We start from the raw sequence: 16,698 nt of genomic DNA on the forward strand, positions 1-16,698 counted from the left end.
AAAGAGATTGCAAAATCACCATCTTGCATTTTTCGTACAACAAGTAAGAAATAATCTTAGCCTCTCAAATTCTTTAATAGTTAGTAAAATACGGAACGGAAAAAATACGAATAAATACGTATGTGTTTTATTCAACAAAATTTTAGCAAGTTACAACTGAAAAGTTTGGCCATTATATAATATTTTAATATAATTTGTTTAAATATTTGAATATATTATTTTTATTCAATAATATGTTAAAATTATGTGTCTAATATGTGAATTTTATGTGTATTATTAAAAAAATTATTTAAAAAAACGTGTATTAAACATGAAAAATGCATATGTACATGTACAATACATGTATTTTTTTTAAACGTGTATTTTACCGAGTTTTTAAGATGTATGTGGAAACGGAAGTATTATTGAAATGAACGTACGTGTATAATACGAGTATTAAACAGGAAAATGCTAAATTTTTTATACGGGTAATAACTCTGAAAAAGTAAAAAATCAAAAGGGGACAATAAAGACTCGGGTAATGGCCTAATAGTAATGAATAATGCTCTAAACTACTCTTATCGATAAATGAAAGTCAGGAAAAAAAATTATAAAATAAAGGGACCCTAGTATAGCCATGTAGCTCTTTTTTAAGTGAATAGCCTCTTTATATATATAGTTGTGCGGCCATACTATTTATTAAAAAAGAAAAGAAAAAAAAGACCCCAATATAGCTGCGTGGCATTAATATTTATTTAAAAAATTAAATTAAAAAATGGACCTGCCTAATAGAGCCTAGGTGGCCAAATTTTTTTATTTTTATTTTTTAAATCGTCTTTTCCTTTTAAGTTAGTGAATAAATTCACTGGGGCGTTTTGAATATAAAAAATCTCTTGTCTATGTTCTCATCACCCATTTAGATTGAAGTTCCCCATCACCCATTTAGTCTATGTTCTCAATAAAATCTTTCTCCCAAAACCCACTCCCTAATGACGTTCATGTTCTCTAAATTTGATTCTACATCGTCTTTTACGGAAGTTGTTGCAAATCACCCAATTGCTCTTTAGCAAGGTTGTTGTTTGGGTTTATTTATTCGCTCTTATGCGTAGGTAGATCATTGAGAATCATATTTTCCCCAAATCTATTACGAATGCAGTGGTGAGTGTAGCCAGGACTGCGCTTCTTCATGTGGTGGTGGTAGGGTTTGTTTAGGCTCATGGATTGTTTTAGGGTTTTGGTTATGTTGGGCTTGTGGGCTTTCTTTAGGTTTATGGTTAATTGTGGTGATGTGAGCTAATAGTTTTAATGCGACTTTTGTCCGTGTTAGTTTGTTGCTCTATTAGGATTGATACTTTAAATGTCTTGTTGATATTTTTAATTGTACTGTTAAAATTTGTCTAATGAAGTTTCTCTTTGATTTAAAAAAATATAATTAATAATTACTATTCCCTTCCTTAACAGAGAAACATTTATTATGAGTCACAAAATTATATTTTCAAATAGATCGAAGTCCAGGAGAAAAAATAATTAATGATACAATCAACCAACGATTTATGATTAATTATTCCATTGAAAATAATTTTTTTTATTTGATAGAAAAACTTTGTGGTTGCTAAATAACAAGAAGCGAAAGAAATACTGAAGCTGCAAGAAACCCTACAAGTACAAAGGATAGGGAGACGAGAAAGGCGTAGTAAGCGATGAAATGCTTCAAAATAGAAAGATAACAAAACACACAATCTTTTTTGTTTGTATTGGATTTTTGTATTTTATCAACGTATCTTCGCAGACCAAGAACTGCGAGATCACCCCACTATTTGGCTTAGGCCAGGCCTAGTGCTAATTAAGTGTCAGGTACCTTAGCAGCTAATCTTTTGGGTTTAAACATGAGTGCTGCTATTTCCACCTTTCTGTCTTATTTTCCTACCCACCATGTAAATTTGAAAAAATACAATCCTATTTTTTCATCCATCATTATTCCAAAAATGCCATTTAATTATTAATTCAAACAAAATAAAGTAAAATATTAATAATAAGATAACATAATAAAATATAAACAAGTCTCTCTCCTCTCCCCACCTTCCCGACTTACCCCAACCCTAGAAGACCTCAACCCTAGCCACCATTCCCTCCCCCACCCCGTTCAGCCTCCATAATTCCCTCTCTTTATATGCATTAGATAACTCTTCTCTATTACTATTGCTTTCTCTGCTCCTTCTGGAATGGGTATTGTTGGGTGGGTCCAATTTTTTGCAAACCAGAGCCTCCATTGTCTTCCTCCTCTTAGGAATTTGGATTCTAGAAGAGTGAGCTTCAATTTTTCTATTTAAAAAAAAAAAAATCAAAGTGTGGGCAATTTTTTCTTCGATTACTTGTTATATTTATGTGTGCCCTGACTTGGTCTTGCTTAAGAATCAAGTAAAGTTTCAAGCTTTCATGGTGGCACCATTATCTTAAACTTTCCTTCAAGATTTGGTTCAGACACCAAAGCCCCAGCAATCTTCAATGTTTCCTCGTTTGCTGAACAAGACTCGTAAATAAATGCTACAGGGAATGGTGGCTAGGGTTGCTTAGGGGGGTGGCCAGGGACGGGCTCAGGATTTCAAAATGACGTGGGCTAAATTTACCTTATATACAAACCTATTGAAAACTCAACAGTACAAGTAAATTTCATTGATAACAAAAAAATACATGGGAGACATAATGAGTCTTACCCATCAAATAACACTTATATAAGTTGCACCATTCAAGTCTTCACAGCATTAAAATCACTAATTATTGATTCATTATTTATATTATCAGCAAATTCTCTTTCAATATGAAGTAGCATACAATTAGCAAGAAACTCATCACCTATCTTATTCTGAAGTCGATTTTTAATAAGCCTCATACATGAAAATGCTCATTTTGTTGTTGTTGTAGACATAGGAAGAGTTGACACTAAATGAATCAATCTATCAATCAAGTAGTATGTTTTTGCTAATTTTGTTCTTTTTATTTATTTGTTGGTCAGTCTAGTCCTAACGGAATTAGTTAATAATATTATATTTAGGTGGTTAACCTAGTCCTAATAGGATTAATTAATAATATTTTATTTAGGTGACCTAGGCTAGAATATTAATTTAGTCTATAAAAAAAACAAGCTGCCTGGGCTTTAGCACAGGTTAGCATGTTAGTAGGTACATGCCTGGGGGTGGCTGTTGAGATTCCAAGGATGGGTTAGGGGTGGATCGGGAAGGGGAGACATAGGGAGAGAGAATTTGTTTTTCTTAAAGAAAATTTTATTTTATTATTTAATTTTAAGGAGAGTTTGGGATTTTTTTTTTCTCAAGTCCTTAAAAGTAATTTTACAAAAGGGTAAATTTGTCTTTAAAACTTTGATTATAAGGTGGGTGATGAAATATAACACATGGGTGGAAATACCAACACTCTTAAACATTATCAATTTACATTTTTTGATTCAAGTCCTCCACCACGACAACTCATCTTAAAACAATGCCTAAGAGCATTTCCACCCATTTGTCATGGCAAAAGGCAAGAGTTATTACTATTTATGTGAATAGTGATATCTCTTGCAAAAGGCTTATGGTGTTTTCACGCATTGCCATGACAACCCAATAGCAACCATTATTCACATGAGATGTTAGGAGAGGAATTTGTATAAAGTTTTGGTATGGGAAGTGAAAAATATGACTAATTATTTATTTTTTTAAAAATCTGAAATTTTTAGTATTTTTTTCGATTTTTTTTTCAGTTGCTGACGTTAGCAAACCCAGGCAACAGCCCAAGCTATTCTTGCATTCAGGCCTGCTCAGACTTGTGAAGCCCACCAGTCGCCCGGGCTGCTGAAGCCCGCTGGAACGTGGAAATGGGGCTTGGGCCCCTCCTGCCCTGGCCAAGGCTGGCCGCTGGGAGTGCTCTAAATGTACCTAATACTAACCTTTGCCACTAGTATCCCAACAAACTATATTCAAATTCATAAACCCTGAAAATGATCACCATGCGGTATGTAGTGTACAAGCCATCACCATTGTCACTAGAGTTTATCAGAGATTTAGCACTGAAGATACATATGCTTAGAAAACTCTTTCAAAATTGGACATGAAATTTGCGTTGAGGGCCGTGGATATTATGGAACAGGTTCTCGAATTATACTCAATTTGCGCACGGAACATGGGCATACCATGAAAAGGAAAAGCTTGATTAGAAAAAATTGATATGCCTAAAAAATATATAATCCTTTATTTCACATAGCAATTTACAAATATTTGGGTCCAGAGAATGAACCCAGTGAAACATAATGATTCTCAAAATCCTATTCAGTATCCAAAAGTCAACTCCAAACCTGAGGTCATAGGTGTCTCTGCATCTAAATTCTAAGCAAGCATTGACTTTAGGCACCATTCATCTACCAGCTTCAAGTTGATCAGTCCCTAACTCTTACTAGAAATGTAATTTGTTGAAAGTAATTCTTGACAGCTAGGTCAAACTTCAAAATCAGCTTCTTTCAGAATCCTGAAAATACTTGTATGTCGATGGCCTCAAAATAAATTGCAGGAATTTCAGGTAACGAAGTCAATGTTCCCACGCACGCATACTGTCCAAAAAAGTTCAATCACCATGATCAGATAAACATTTCTAAAAAGCAGCAATCACATGTCCTAAAACTCTCAAATTGGTTTATTGAAGGATCGGGTAGTGGATTTCCAGAAAAGTTAAAGACAATGCTCCCCCTTATGGTAAATTTCAGCCAACCCGTTGTGGTAAATTCCAGCCAACGCCGTTTCCGGCAATGCCCCTAGTTGTATTCACAGAAATTAAAGCTCTTTTGGAAGTTAAATCTATAATATCACCTTTATTTACATGATACCCCCTACAAGATGCAAAATCGTCACACCATAAAACCACATTACCTTTGGCTTCCTGTATTTATCCCTTACTGCTCGCAAAGAGCTTCCTTTTATATTCAACTGCAAGTCATGAATGGCACGGACACAAATCTTTAAGTCGGATGGTCTATAACCTGAATATGATTGCAATGCCAGGCTCTGCAAAATTTATAAATGAATTAACTAGAATCAGTCAAAATATTTCGAACAGACTCAATCATTATTCGTCCTCAAGCTAAAAGATTCGAAATATTCACTGAAATCTAGAAAAGTAGTAAGCCTGCCTCCTGCATGTATTTCTCTCCCCTTAATGTACTCATGAATTTTGTACAATTTACACCTAATAATCTCTCCACTGACTAAACTATCTCTACTGACTGGGAATGCCAAACCTCAGGTTAATCACAATACTCTATCCATTGCGTTATTTCTTACCCAAGGATGCACCTCAGGTTGGATCGTGAACCTCGAAAGGAAAATAGCTGATGCAGCAACTACTGATGGTAGGAACTGGACACAACTGTAGTCTAGCAAACTTAGCTCCACAAGATAACAACTCAAGAATTCCAATTGCGTCTTAGAAGACTGTAAAGGCAGAAATATAACAGAATCAGTGGAAAATAAAGGAGAGAATAAATCAGCATCAAAACAGCATAAAGAGGTCTCCCTACTTTGGAGTTCTCCAAGGCAGCTCTCGTTAAGATTCTGCAAATACAATAAGAAATCAACATTAATATCATTTGTCAGACACCAACTGCATAAGTGGAAGGAAAAGATAAGCATAAAAAAATACAACCACCATGGAAAACAAGATGACCAAATACTTTTCAAAGCATTATCTTGCCTGAGGAAATTCTTTGTTGTGGGAGGACCAGTATCGAAGTTCAAGAATTTGAGTACATCCCTCTCCATTTCCAACACCTAATAATTAATTCTAAATTCATCATTAATTAAAAAGCTCACAAATAGAAATCAACTAGCAGCGCAAAGCAAGTAAAACAAAGACACTCAAGTTGGTCACCTCTTCCATGATGTAGGTATTATCTGTTATATAGCAGAAGTCTTCAACACGTGGAGGACAAATCTCCTCATACTTTCTGCATCACAAAACCATACTCAAGTCACCATTTCAAGAATGCCTACACCAGTTTTAAAGATAGAACAAAGCTAAAATAGGGTATTCAATTATGTACGATGCAACGAGCATGCAAGCAACACCAAGAAGCTGTAACTTGTTCCTGCTGATAGCATATGAAGACAGGTATCTGTCAATATATGATACAGTTAGAAAGAGGGTGTCTGTAACAAGCTGGTATTCCTCAGCAACCTCCACCAACCAATCCACCAGGATTTCTCGCATGTTTGGTGATATATCATTTTGAACCCTACCCATGTAACTGGGTGAAGACCTCTTGTTCATATCCATCTGAATCATACACTACCATCAGACATAGATACCATTACCGTATCAATCTATAGCATACAAGTGTGTTTGGTGATGCAAAAATGTAGGACGACACAGAAAATAACAAAAAATCATACTAATTTAACTATTTGGCTTATTTGAATTAAGCTTCTCAAAAATTTAAATGGACCATAAGCACAACCAAACTATTGTTAATCATAAACGAAAAAACTGCCACTTGGAACTTCTAAATCTGAAATTGAATTATCAAGTATCATTTCCCAAATTTGTCAACAAAATATAAAAAATCTTAAGATTATGATGGTAACCAAACAAGGTGAAGAACTCAGGAAAAGGACAATTAGCAAGCCAACTTTAGAAATCGAACTCATGAACCAAAAACTAAAGGGAAAATCTTAAACACACATCCAAAACCAAAAGAAATGTAAACCTGATCATGTATTCAATAACGCAATCAATGTCATTGGCCTAGACCCCATTCCATAACTCCAGAACCAACTAAGAAATCCCCAAAAGCTAAACACAAATGCAAATCAAGATTCACCAATCCAAACATCGAATTTCAAATCTCTACAGGAGAATTCATACCTCCAATGAAAGAAGATGGCTATATATAGAAGACGAGTAATCAGACTTGCGTGGATCAACGGATCTCACAACGATTTCAGTCTTGAGGGCCTCCCCTTCCTCTTTCGTCGTCTTCTTCTTCTTCTTCTTCTTCAAGCTACTCTTGGGTTTCTTCGGAGCCCAGTTCTGAGTGGAAACGACGTCGTTTGTCGAGTTGGAGATCTCACCCAACACGACTCGCTTCTTGGGAGCTGGAATTTGCAGGGACGGAGACATTGAAGGTCGCTTATTGGACGAAAGCGTGGTGCTCACGCTGTTTTCTTGCTCGTCCATGATTGAGATTTACAGAGAGGGCCTGTTTGTTTGTTTATGAAGCTTATGGGCAGAGAAGGAATGGCGGCATTTTACCATTTCGAAAATCCTTGTTCCCGCTCTTGGCAGTTCGTTAGGTTTATTGCTTTGGCTCCTAAGCTAGTTCTGTGTTAAAATATAAGTAGATATTTATCGATACTAATATTATTCGGGGAAAATAAACCATATCGTCCATTCATATTAATTAGGTAGTTTTAATTAAATAGGACATTAAAAAGCTTTTATTTCTGCATAATTTTTTCCCGGTCATTCTTTCATTTGATTTGGCTTTGGTACTCCAAATTTCGAGAGGGAATAGAATTGGGAATATATTTTTGGGGGCTAAAAAGAAAAATTTAATCGAGTACACCTATTTTTTCTCATCCCTCTCACCATTTGGTCGTATATTCTCTCACAAATTTATTTTCCCTCCTCCCTCGAGTTTTGTTCTCTGTTTTGTGGCTTCAGGTTATTTGAAGAGAAAAAAAAATTCAAAGTGCCACATTTAGTAGGTGCTTTAGGAAATTAGGGTTCATAACTTCATACTATGAAGAGTGAATTTCTAGCAAGGATCAGACACTGGGATTAGAAAAATGGAACGGGAGGAAAGAGGATTAGCCAAAATTGTTTGATAGCAGCAGGGGCCTGTGCTCGAATCCCCCTCCCTCAATCACTTGTGTCAAAGAAATTTTTTTTCGTCTGATAGCAAGAACAATATCTAGAAATGCGAATTGATGACGAGCTCATTATACAGAACAACTTTATATAGCATTTATGACGGGGCAATTAACTCTGACTCACCTGAAACAAGACACAACCCGGGGCTCATCGCTAAGTTACACGAAGCGATGGCTGTAATTCTCGGATTAATCCTTCAGGGTATTGCCAGATTTCTTGCCCCACAAGATCTCTCTTGCAAGGGTAAATGGTTAAAATTATACTCTCCTAGAGGATCAAAATTTGAATCAAGAAACAGATTTCCTTCGTCTAGTCATAACTCTGCTAGGTTTTCTATTAGTTTCTGGTTCAGCAGGAGGTGTTGGTGTCTCAGTTTTTGGATCAGGATCATCTGATCTACGTTTTCTCTTTCTATTGTTTGGAGTACTAAGCTTCGATCTGCTGCTTCCCAGAGTCGCCAATTCACTATCCATGACATCCCTACTGCAGCAACCTATCATGGGATCATCTGTCCCGTGTAATTCCTTGTTTTGAGCTCCATTGTGATCAGAATCTCCAACAATTGCATCTCCTTGTTCAAGTTGTCTTCTATTTGTTTGAGGGGGCGGGGCACAGTTTTCTGAAGCACTTTTATCCACACCCACTTTTAAACAGTGGCGAGCATTTTCAAACCATTTGCTTACCTGCAACAATGAATTCAGATAAAGAAAACATGATATTGTACTAAAAATATTATTAGAACAGGAGATGTAATACTGATGCCAAGATGAAAGAAGGTATGACCTGCTTAGCCATTAGTCCTAGTTCCCGGGCCAGACTTTCCTTCATAGATCGGTCTGGATAATGGTTCTCCTTGAAGGATTTGCAGAGTCTCTGAAATAACAGTTGACATCATTTAAGATAAACCTCTATGTATATTTTTCTTCAAAGAGATAGAAAGAGAGCTTGAAAATCATTTAATGACAAACATATATAGACTACAGATTTTGACAAGACAAAAACCTAATCAATGGCCCAGATTGACAATCTGGCAGCATTTCATGCCAAACTGTTTGACAAGAGAAAACTTGTATATGTATTATGTACATATATACAATTCCTCTGACTACAAAGTTGCAAACATATTCTCTATGCAGTCGCCTAGCTCCCTAGGCCGATGGACTTAATTTTTTTTCCATTTTCGGTCTACTGACACATATTTCTCGCTTAGATTTTGGTGGTTAACCGTATCATAGAAAGACTCTACAGACACATAGAGTCACACAAATATTCACGACAGTTCAGTCACTCTCTGTTGAACAGAAGTAGTAGAGGGAAAAAAAAAAAAAAACTGAGACAGAAAGAACAAAGCATAAAATGCTATAGTTTATGTACGGGAAAAATAGAAGTAATTTTTTTCGACTTTATATGCTAAAAAGCGTAGAAAAAATTCACACCATAATACCTGAGTTGCAGCTTCCCCGAGTCTGCTATATGTTGATCTTGATGATCCAGCTCTCCCACTAGTAGAACCAGACTTAGTAGAGCCTTTAGGTGATTTATTCGACAAATTGCTTGTATCTTCAACATTTGACTTTCGATGAGGCATTCTCCTAGGAGTATTCTCATTCTCGTCTACATCAGGTTTTATATCTTTGGTGATTACTCCATTCTTAATGTTTGACGTTTTTCCATTTGGTGACCTATTAGCAACTTGTCCAGTACCTTTCTTCCTTTTCCTTTGTGTGGCAATATCATTCCAATCTTCATCATCACTTGAATCAGTAGGAACATTTCCATATGCCTCCTTTACACATCAGGGTAAATAGAACAAGCATAAGCAAACTAGAGAGTGGAATAGAACACGACAAGAAAAATAACATAGTAGTACTGTGATACACAGCACTGATAACCTAGCTGTAGAACAATGCATTTGTTCTTTCAAGCACAGTACTGTACTCTACAAGATAACAAAGCATAAACAACACCGGAATGAAACATACAACAAAGATTTATAAATTATAACCTATTTAATACTGCATAGCAGATTTCAGTTATTTATTTATCATTTATTTGTTTGAGGGAAGGAGCCCTGGATTTTGAAGCACTGCCCACTATGCACGTGTAGCTTTGAAACACCACAACCAAATCTTGAAGTTAGCCAGGAAGAAAAGAACCCATGTGAGGGTGGTCAGGGTAAAAAATAACCAGTTTGAATTGCATTTCTGTGTAGTAGGAATTTTATATTTAGTCCAAATTACTGCTGGTTAAAAGTTAAAACAAAATACTGTGTTAATGGAGATAAACAAGGACCAGAGGAGAACTGCGTTGCTTCCATAAAATACAACATGATGAATTCCCAATATTCAGAGAGAAAAGCAACAAACAAGTGTTTTTTCAAGTCCCCAAGAAAGAAAAGTCCTATCCCGATGATCGCCAATTTCATTCAAGTAAAGAAAAAAAATTAGAATCCTAAATCAAGTTAGAATTAATAAGACAGACATATATGTAATAATGCATTTATGTACTACTGCTACAGCAGAAGGAGTTGATTTCAATGTGTTCAATCAACTCTTGCATATAGCATTAAGAACTGAAATCAAGGACAATCACAAATGACAGAAAAGACACAGTATAACAATCAAAATTGTGAGGCCTAGAGTAACAATTATTCTTATGTTTAGGGAGATGAGAATCATATTTCCCCAATTCAAACAGCAAAGTACACTAGGAAACTTGTGGAGTACAAATACCCTACCATGATATTAGACAAGGCAACTAGTGCAGTTGGAAGGTTCATAAAATCATAGTTAAAAAATACATGGAGGCAACAAGGCAATAAGATTATACTTTAAAAAGACACTCACATCATGCAGCCTTTTGTAGTCCAACCTTTCTATGTGCCTTTTCCCAGAAAGAGGTGCAGATTCACCTTGGCCAGGACCTGACTCTAATAAAGATATCAACTCATCTTTTAAAGAATGTTTCTTTTGCCCGCTTATGGAACTTTGTTCGCCAGAGCCTCTATGAGGCTTACTATCATCCAATGACGTTGATTTGGGACCTTCAACATCTTCGGAAGACATAATATTATCATCAAGAGCAGCTCCAAGATCCTCAGAGTCCGATGTAAAATCAGAACTTGAACTTTCCTGCTTAACATCCTCATTGACATCTGGAGCATAAGGATTATAGTCATCATCCTCTGAATCCTCAGAAGGAAGCCCCAAGTACTGCTCGTCATTACTTTTTGGAGTCTCAAGTCCATCAGATGCAGATGCATATTCAGATTCATCAGAACTTGATTCTTCTCCCTGGACTTTATTATCCGTTTCTGGACCATCAGGGTCATAATCATTATCATCAGAATCATCTGATGGAAGTCCATGGTTGTCCTGATTTTCTCCTGCTGATGCTGCTGCAGCTGCTTCAGGAAATACCTTCTGCACATGAAATAGGAGCAAGATCAGAGATCGAAGTGTTTAATTAAAAAGACAAAACCAATGCAGCCTTTGACATTAACCTCCCAGCTGTCAGTGACAGAAAGATCTGTTCCTTGAGAGTCATTAAGTAAATCAATGCAATCAACTTTGCAGTCACATCCAGGGCATAGCCAACCCTCATCATCAGGGGGGACTGCAAGCCAAACAAATACGTAAGCAACCGATGAGTCATAAATAACAAAAAACAAGGGGAGTGCTCTGGTCATTACTGTCTTCACTCAAAAGTGGTGGCTCTAGACAGAACTGGTGGAACCCACGGTCACAAGCACCATCACAGAGGATAATATCATTATCAAGAGACACATCCTTGGACCCACATTTTCCACAGAATATCTGCCCAATATTTAAAGTTCCGAAATAAAGTTATTCTTCACGTAAGAAATAGAAAAGAATACGAAATCAGAACCTGTACACAGAAGAATAAATAAAAAAAATACAACACTATTCTCATGCCAGAGGAAAAAAAATCAGATGACCAAATTATGTCAAATGAGAGAATTAGAATTTTCTTAACGAGTGGAACAACTTAAAATTGAAGAATGCTCCTACATCCTCACTGTCAATCTGTCCTTCGGAATCAAATAAAGATTCTGGAAACATTCCTTCGGCACATAGTGACTCAAGACGTTGAAATAGATCTCTTATCTTCAACTTGCGTCTAAGTATTTCAGAAGTAGCTCGTTGAAGCTCCTTTTCTGGCTTTAGTTTTTCCAGACTGCAAAAGTTACAAAAGAAGTCAGAAGCCAAAGTCCAAGATTTACTTTAAAAAGTAGAAAATTAAACATAAACCAATTGAAGAGTGAAAACATTCCCAGAAGGCCTTAACTATTCAACAAAACAAGATCTTTCTGAAACTAAACCATCTAAATCCTCTAGCATCTGATAACTAAAGCAACCAACTAGACATAAAAGAAAATGGTATAGAACAACTTATGCACCTGGATCCTTTCCAACCTTCACCAGAATAAGCATCAATCAGAGATTTCTCATAGCCTATCCGGTTCAGCAAATATCTCAGATGCGTCCTGATTCTTGAAAATTCATCAGCTATGGCTCTATTGTCTCGTCTGTTCTTTCTCTTCTTCCTTTTTTTCTCTTCTCCGTTACTTACATTGGCAATACTATTACTGGATTCAAGAGTTGCAACATTATTACTTAATTTAAGATCTTTAGGTTTCTCTTTCTCCCCTGTCTTTGAGCGCAGAACTCGGTCACTGCGAACAAAAGATCTAGACATATACTTCCTCTTTCTTGATTTTGGATTTTTCTTATCCTTAGGTCCTAAGCAGCTAGAAATCTTCAATGCATTCTTCGATGCTGTTTCCAACTGTTGAAGACTAGAATTTTGGGTCACATCTTCTGGAAGTGGTTCCATTTCTTTATCACTAAGACTCTTGCTAAGATCTTCAAGGGGTGGTTCTGAATGTCCAATAGGAGAATCCTCGGTCATAGCTTCAATAGAGGGCCCCGGTTGTTCAAAAACAGTAGAGCTGGATACTGCTTTGCTAGTTTTAGCTTCATCATTTTGGGCAGGTACAGAGTCAAGCTGATCTTTCTGTTTTGCTGGTTCGCTAGGTACACTTCCAGAACCAAATTCATTTATCTGATGTGATGTAATTTGGTGAGGGCATGAAATTTTTTGGGTCTGACAAGTCTTGCTCACATCTTCAGGAGGCAGTCCTGCTTGGTCATTGAGAGAAGCCATGTTCACATTTTCACTAATCGGCTGCACTTGTTCACTGCCACCGCAGATGGGTAGTGGCATAATGGTTTGTAACAGTTCATTTTGTACACAAAATGAGCCGGAAGGATGCCTTTCTTCAGCCGGTTCACTAGATGAAGTTCCAAAACCAGAATCATTTGTCTGTTCCAATGACATTTGTCCAGAGCATGAAGTTTTATCACTCTGATTATTCACATCCGGATCTTCACGAGGCATTTCCAATTGTTCGGTAAGAGAATTCTTGGTTACATTTTGAGCACCGTTTTGACTACTCTTGTCCACATCTTCAGCAGGCAGTCCCAAATTTTCAACATGAGAATTCTCAGTCAGATTTTCAGAGAATGACTGTGACTGCTCGTCAGGATTGTTAGATGCTTTGCAGATTTCCAGTAGCTCATTTTGAACAACTTTGCAGCCAATGTTTTCTTTGGTTTTTTCACTACATTGACTTTCAGAACCAATTTCATGTATCTGTCCTGACGTACTTTCCTCTTGGCATTTTGCAGTTTGACTGCTCACACATTCTGGAGGAATATCCAGTTGTGCAGCATCAGCCATATTAAAGTGATAAGCATATACAGGGATAAATATGAGTAGCTCTATCTGTTTGGTTCTCCGTGAAGAAGTTGGTTTTATTTTTTTCAGGACTCAAGCCCAAGAGAAAGGGTAGTAACCTTACCCAAATAACTATGTAGAGAATAACTGATCAATACCTCTTTCCACTTTGCTATCCAGTCTTACTTAACAAACATAAAATCTTTAACATTCAATATGTATCCAACTTCGCATTAATAAGTCTCACCCCAAAATGACAATGCAAAGAGGAGTTCCAACCATATAACTACTTCTGATGCTGTTGCATTGAATAACACCAGACACCTGCAGCAGGGGTGAAAAGATTATAAAATTTCCATTTGGAAACCAAGAATAACAACCCTCCCCCATTAGTAGAGAACGAATAGAAAACAAGAAAAAGGCGTTTCTCATCTTCTTAATAAAACATTGAATTAGACAACACATGATGACCCATGAAGATACCATTGCTCTTAACTAGGTATATATGGGAGTATAAGGTAGAAAATAACAGTGACATAAGAAGTGATGAGAAAGTAGGAAAATGCTTGCAAGTGCTAATCTAGCTACACTAAGCAGCACTGGCCACACAGATCATGAGAACAAGGATGCCACAAAAACTCCAAAAAGCTTGCATTTGGAATAAAGATTATGCAGCCCAGAATCGTAGCCTTTGATCACTTGTCCTAAATTTTCTAGTGTCAGCTTATTCGGCAACATGCATCTAACTAAGAGTACATTTGAAATGCGTCTCAAAAACTATTCACCCACATAACGTTTACATACATGCATACACAAAAGAATTATTTTGTAATAAGGTTCTTAAATGAGGACCTATTTTGCAACCATCGCAAAAGATATGAATGGTCTTGAGATGTATCTCTCCTACAATGCATGTTCAGTTGTTCCTATCTAAGAACTAAACAGTTAAGAAATGGGTTCTTATTTAAAGACAGGATTATTAGTGAACAACTATTCATATAGAGGAGTGTTCAGACATGCACAGTTTAATAAGGCAAATAAATGTTTCCGTTCAAAACAATTCAGGAAAAAAAAAAGCCTCAATGGTGAATTAATAACACAAAACTCAGCAGTAATGCTAAAACGTTTATAATCTAGCTGGGTGAGTCCCCTGCCTAATCAAAGCTTAACATTAAGTATCATTCACGTACTTCAATATGCAAATGCTTATTTCCAGCTACCATACTTTGAAAACTCCATTTCTAAGATATAAAAAACAAACATAATAAAAAACTTTCTACCTCATAACCTCTGCTTGGTTGCCGAAAAACGCCACGAAAAGAAACGAAAAAGAAAAACACTATGTCCACTTAACCTGCAGCTCAGCTCACTTCATTGCCACAAAACAACAACAAAACTAATAACATTTCCTATACCTCAGTTATCTCAGCAGAAATCACGCAGCTACGGAAAATCTCAAAAGGGTATCAGAAACTCAGTTCAGGCAACTTCTCCAACAATAATCAAATTGGAGAAGAAGAACAAGACCTAAAGCATGAGAAGCTTTTTCTCAGAAACCTAATACCCAAAAAAAAAAAAAATAAGTAATTTATGCTTAAAAAGTTACCTGGTGAATCTAGTAGTTTCCACCGCTACAGAGAGAGAGAGAGAGAATTGGAATGGAGTTGGATCTGTGTGTGTATTTTGAGTTTGTGTGGTTGTGTGTGTTCCCGATACTTGTTCACACCGCCCAGGGAAAAGAAGCGGTTCTCACTAAAACACTGTCCTCTATAAATCTGGGCCACCGCTGCGCTTGCTTTTTCCACCCTCCTCTATGCTATTTTGCGCATGGGGTGTGTTTTTCTTGGTTTTAATGGGTGGGATGGGCCTTTGATCATATGACCTATTGTTGTTTTCGTGTATGCTTTGTTTTTTGGTTTGGAGATGATGGGACCATCTATTTGATTAGGCCCAATTACTGTAATTATTTTGAACAAGATCCTCTAACTGGGTCAACAAGGCGGCAATCTAGAGATATCCCTCTCACTCATTTGTCAAAGAAGAGAAAAATATCATGACGGTAAACATTTGGAAATTTGTGATCGTCTACTAATGATATGTATCATGTAAAAACTCTATAAGTGTTTTATGTCCATAAAAGTCCATGCCTATAAGGCCCGAATTTAAGGCTCATCGTGCGAGTACGACTAGACATGTGCAAGTTACTATATTATTATTCGAATTTGGAACCTTTTCTAACACTTGAAAATAAACTAAAATAAATTATAGGTTTTGAATAAATAAGCCCATTTTAAATGAGTTAGAATTTTATAAGAACTAATTAGAAAATAATAAGTGACTAATTTTAAATTTTTCTCAATAATAGTAAAAAGTCAAATAAATTATGCCCCGAAATCCATAGGATGTGCCTTGGTCACAAACTTACTTGTTGCTATTTTCTCCGTACAAAGCGTAGGCAAATCATGACTACACACTAATTGCTCTATCTAGCCTCTAGGATAGGTTCAATCCCTAGTCCAGGGTAAGGACAATATGCCTCCTCTAAGGACAACAAAACTTAAGAAAGAGCCGCACATTTAACTTATGCTTGATAGAATATATGCCTATATCTTAAAAGGAGGCTAAAAGTCATTAATGTGCTGGAAAAAAATTGTCTGTTTTCTAAATTTCCCGTTTTGTCCTTATGCATGTGTTGTGTATTGGTTAATTTGAGTGTAAGTTTATATGATTAAATTAATTAACACGGCAAGAATCATTATTTATGCATGCAAATGCAATGCAGCGTGCACTGTTACCTTTGGACTGGAGGAGGAAATTACTGACTTTGACTGGAGACTGGAAATGAAAATCCACGGAGACTTGGGAAGTCGTTAGGAAACCAGTGGTCTGTGCTGTGTGCTGCGCTGCGTGCGCATGTTAGATCACCACCGTTATTTGCCCCGTGAATCGGCAACGAGGAAACATCATTAACGCCGAGGATGCGCATTGCGCATTTACAAAATTTCCACGTGCAGTGCGGAGCTATTTTATTGCACGGACGACTTTTGA

At 36.6% G+C, this 16,698-nt stretch overlaps 2 protein-coding genes across 3 annotated transcripts; both read right to left on the bottom strand.

Annotated features, from left to right (window-relative positions):
• On the bottom strand, window positions 4,183-7,692 carry LOC18768540 (cyclin-A3-4). 2 transcript variants are annotated; one of them, XM_020570022.1, is made up of 8 exons: window positions 6,883-7,692; window positions 6,101-6,294; window positions 5,890-5,965; window positions 5,713-5,789; window positions 5,540-5,573; window positions 5,304-5,453; window positions 4,893-5,027; window positions 4,183-4,576 (listed from the first exon to the last, which is right to left on the bottom strand). In XM_020570022.1, exons 1-8 carry the CDS (start codon window positions 7,192-7,194, stop codon window positions 4,487-4,489), a joined length of 1,068 nt encoding a protein of 355 aa, XP_020425611.1. In that variant the 5' UTR covers window positions 7,195-7,692; the 3' UTR covers window positions 4,183-4,486. The 2 variants fall into 2 exon arrangements, with proteins under 2 accessions (XP_020425611.1, XP_007200054.1); XM_007199992.2 differs by having other exon boundaries at window positions 6,062-6,294; window positions 6,883-7,691.
• On the bottom strand, window positions 7,901-15,533 carry LOC18768996 (homeobox protein HAT3.1). The gene is made up of 9 exons (XM_020570021.1): window positions 15,257-15,533; window positions 12,311-13,974; window positions 11,922-12,087; window positions 11,582-11,705; window positions 11,393-11,505; window positions 10,737-11,312; window positions 9,335-9,676; window positions 8,674-8,763; window positions 7,901-8,573 (listed from the first exon to the last, which is right to left on the bottom strand). The coding sequence occupies exons 2-9, from the start codon at window positions 13,651-13,653 to the stop codon at window positions 8,178-8,180; spliced, it is 3,150 nt and encodes a 1,049-aa protein (XP_020425610.1). The 5' UTR covers window positions 13,654-13,974; window positions 15,257-15,533; the 3' UTR covers window positions 7,901-8,177.

This window comes from Prunus persica, chromosome G8 (genome assembly GCF_000346465.2).
Source record: "Prunus persica cultivar Lovell chromosome G8, Prunus_persica_NCBIv2, whole genome shotgun sequence".
In the NCBI taxonomy this organism is placed as follows: Eukaryota; Viridiplantae; Streptophyta; class Magnoliopsida; order Rosales; family Rosaceae; genus Prunus; species Prunus persica.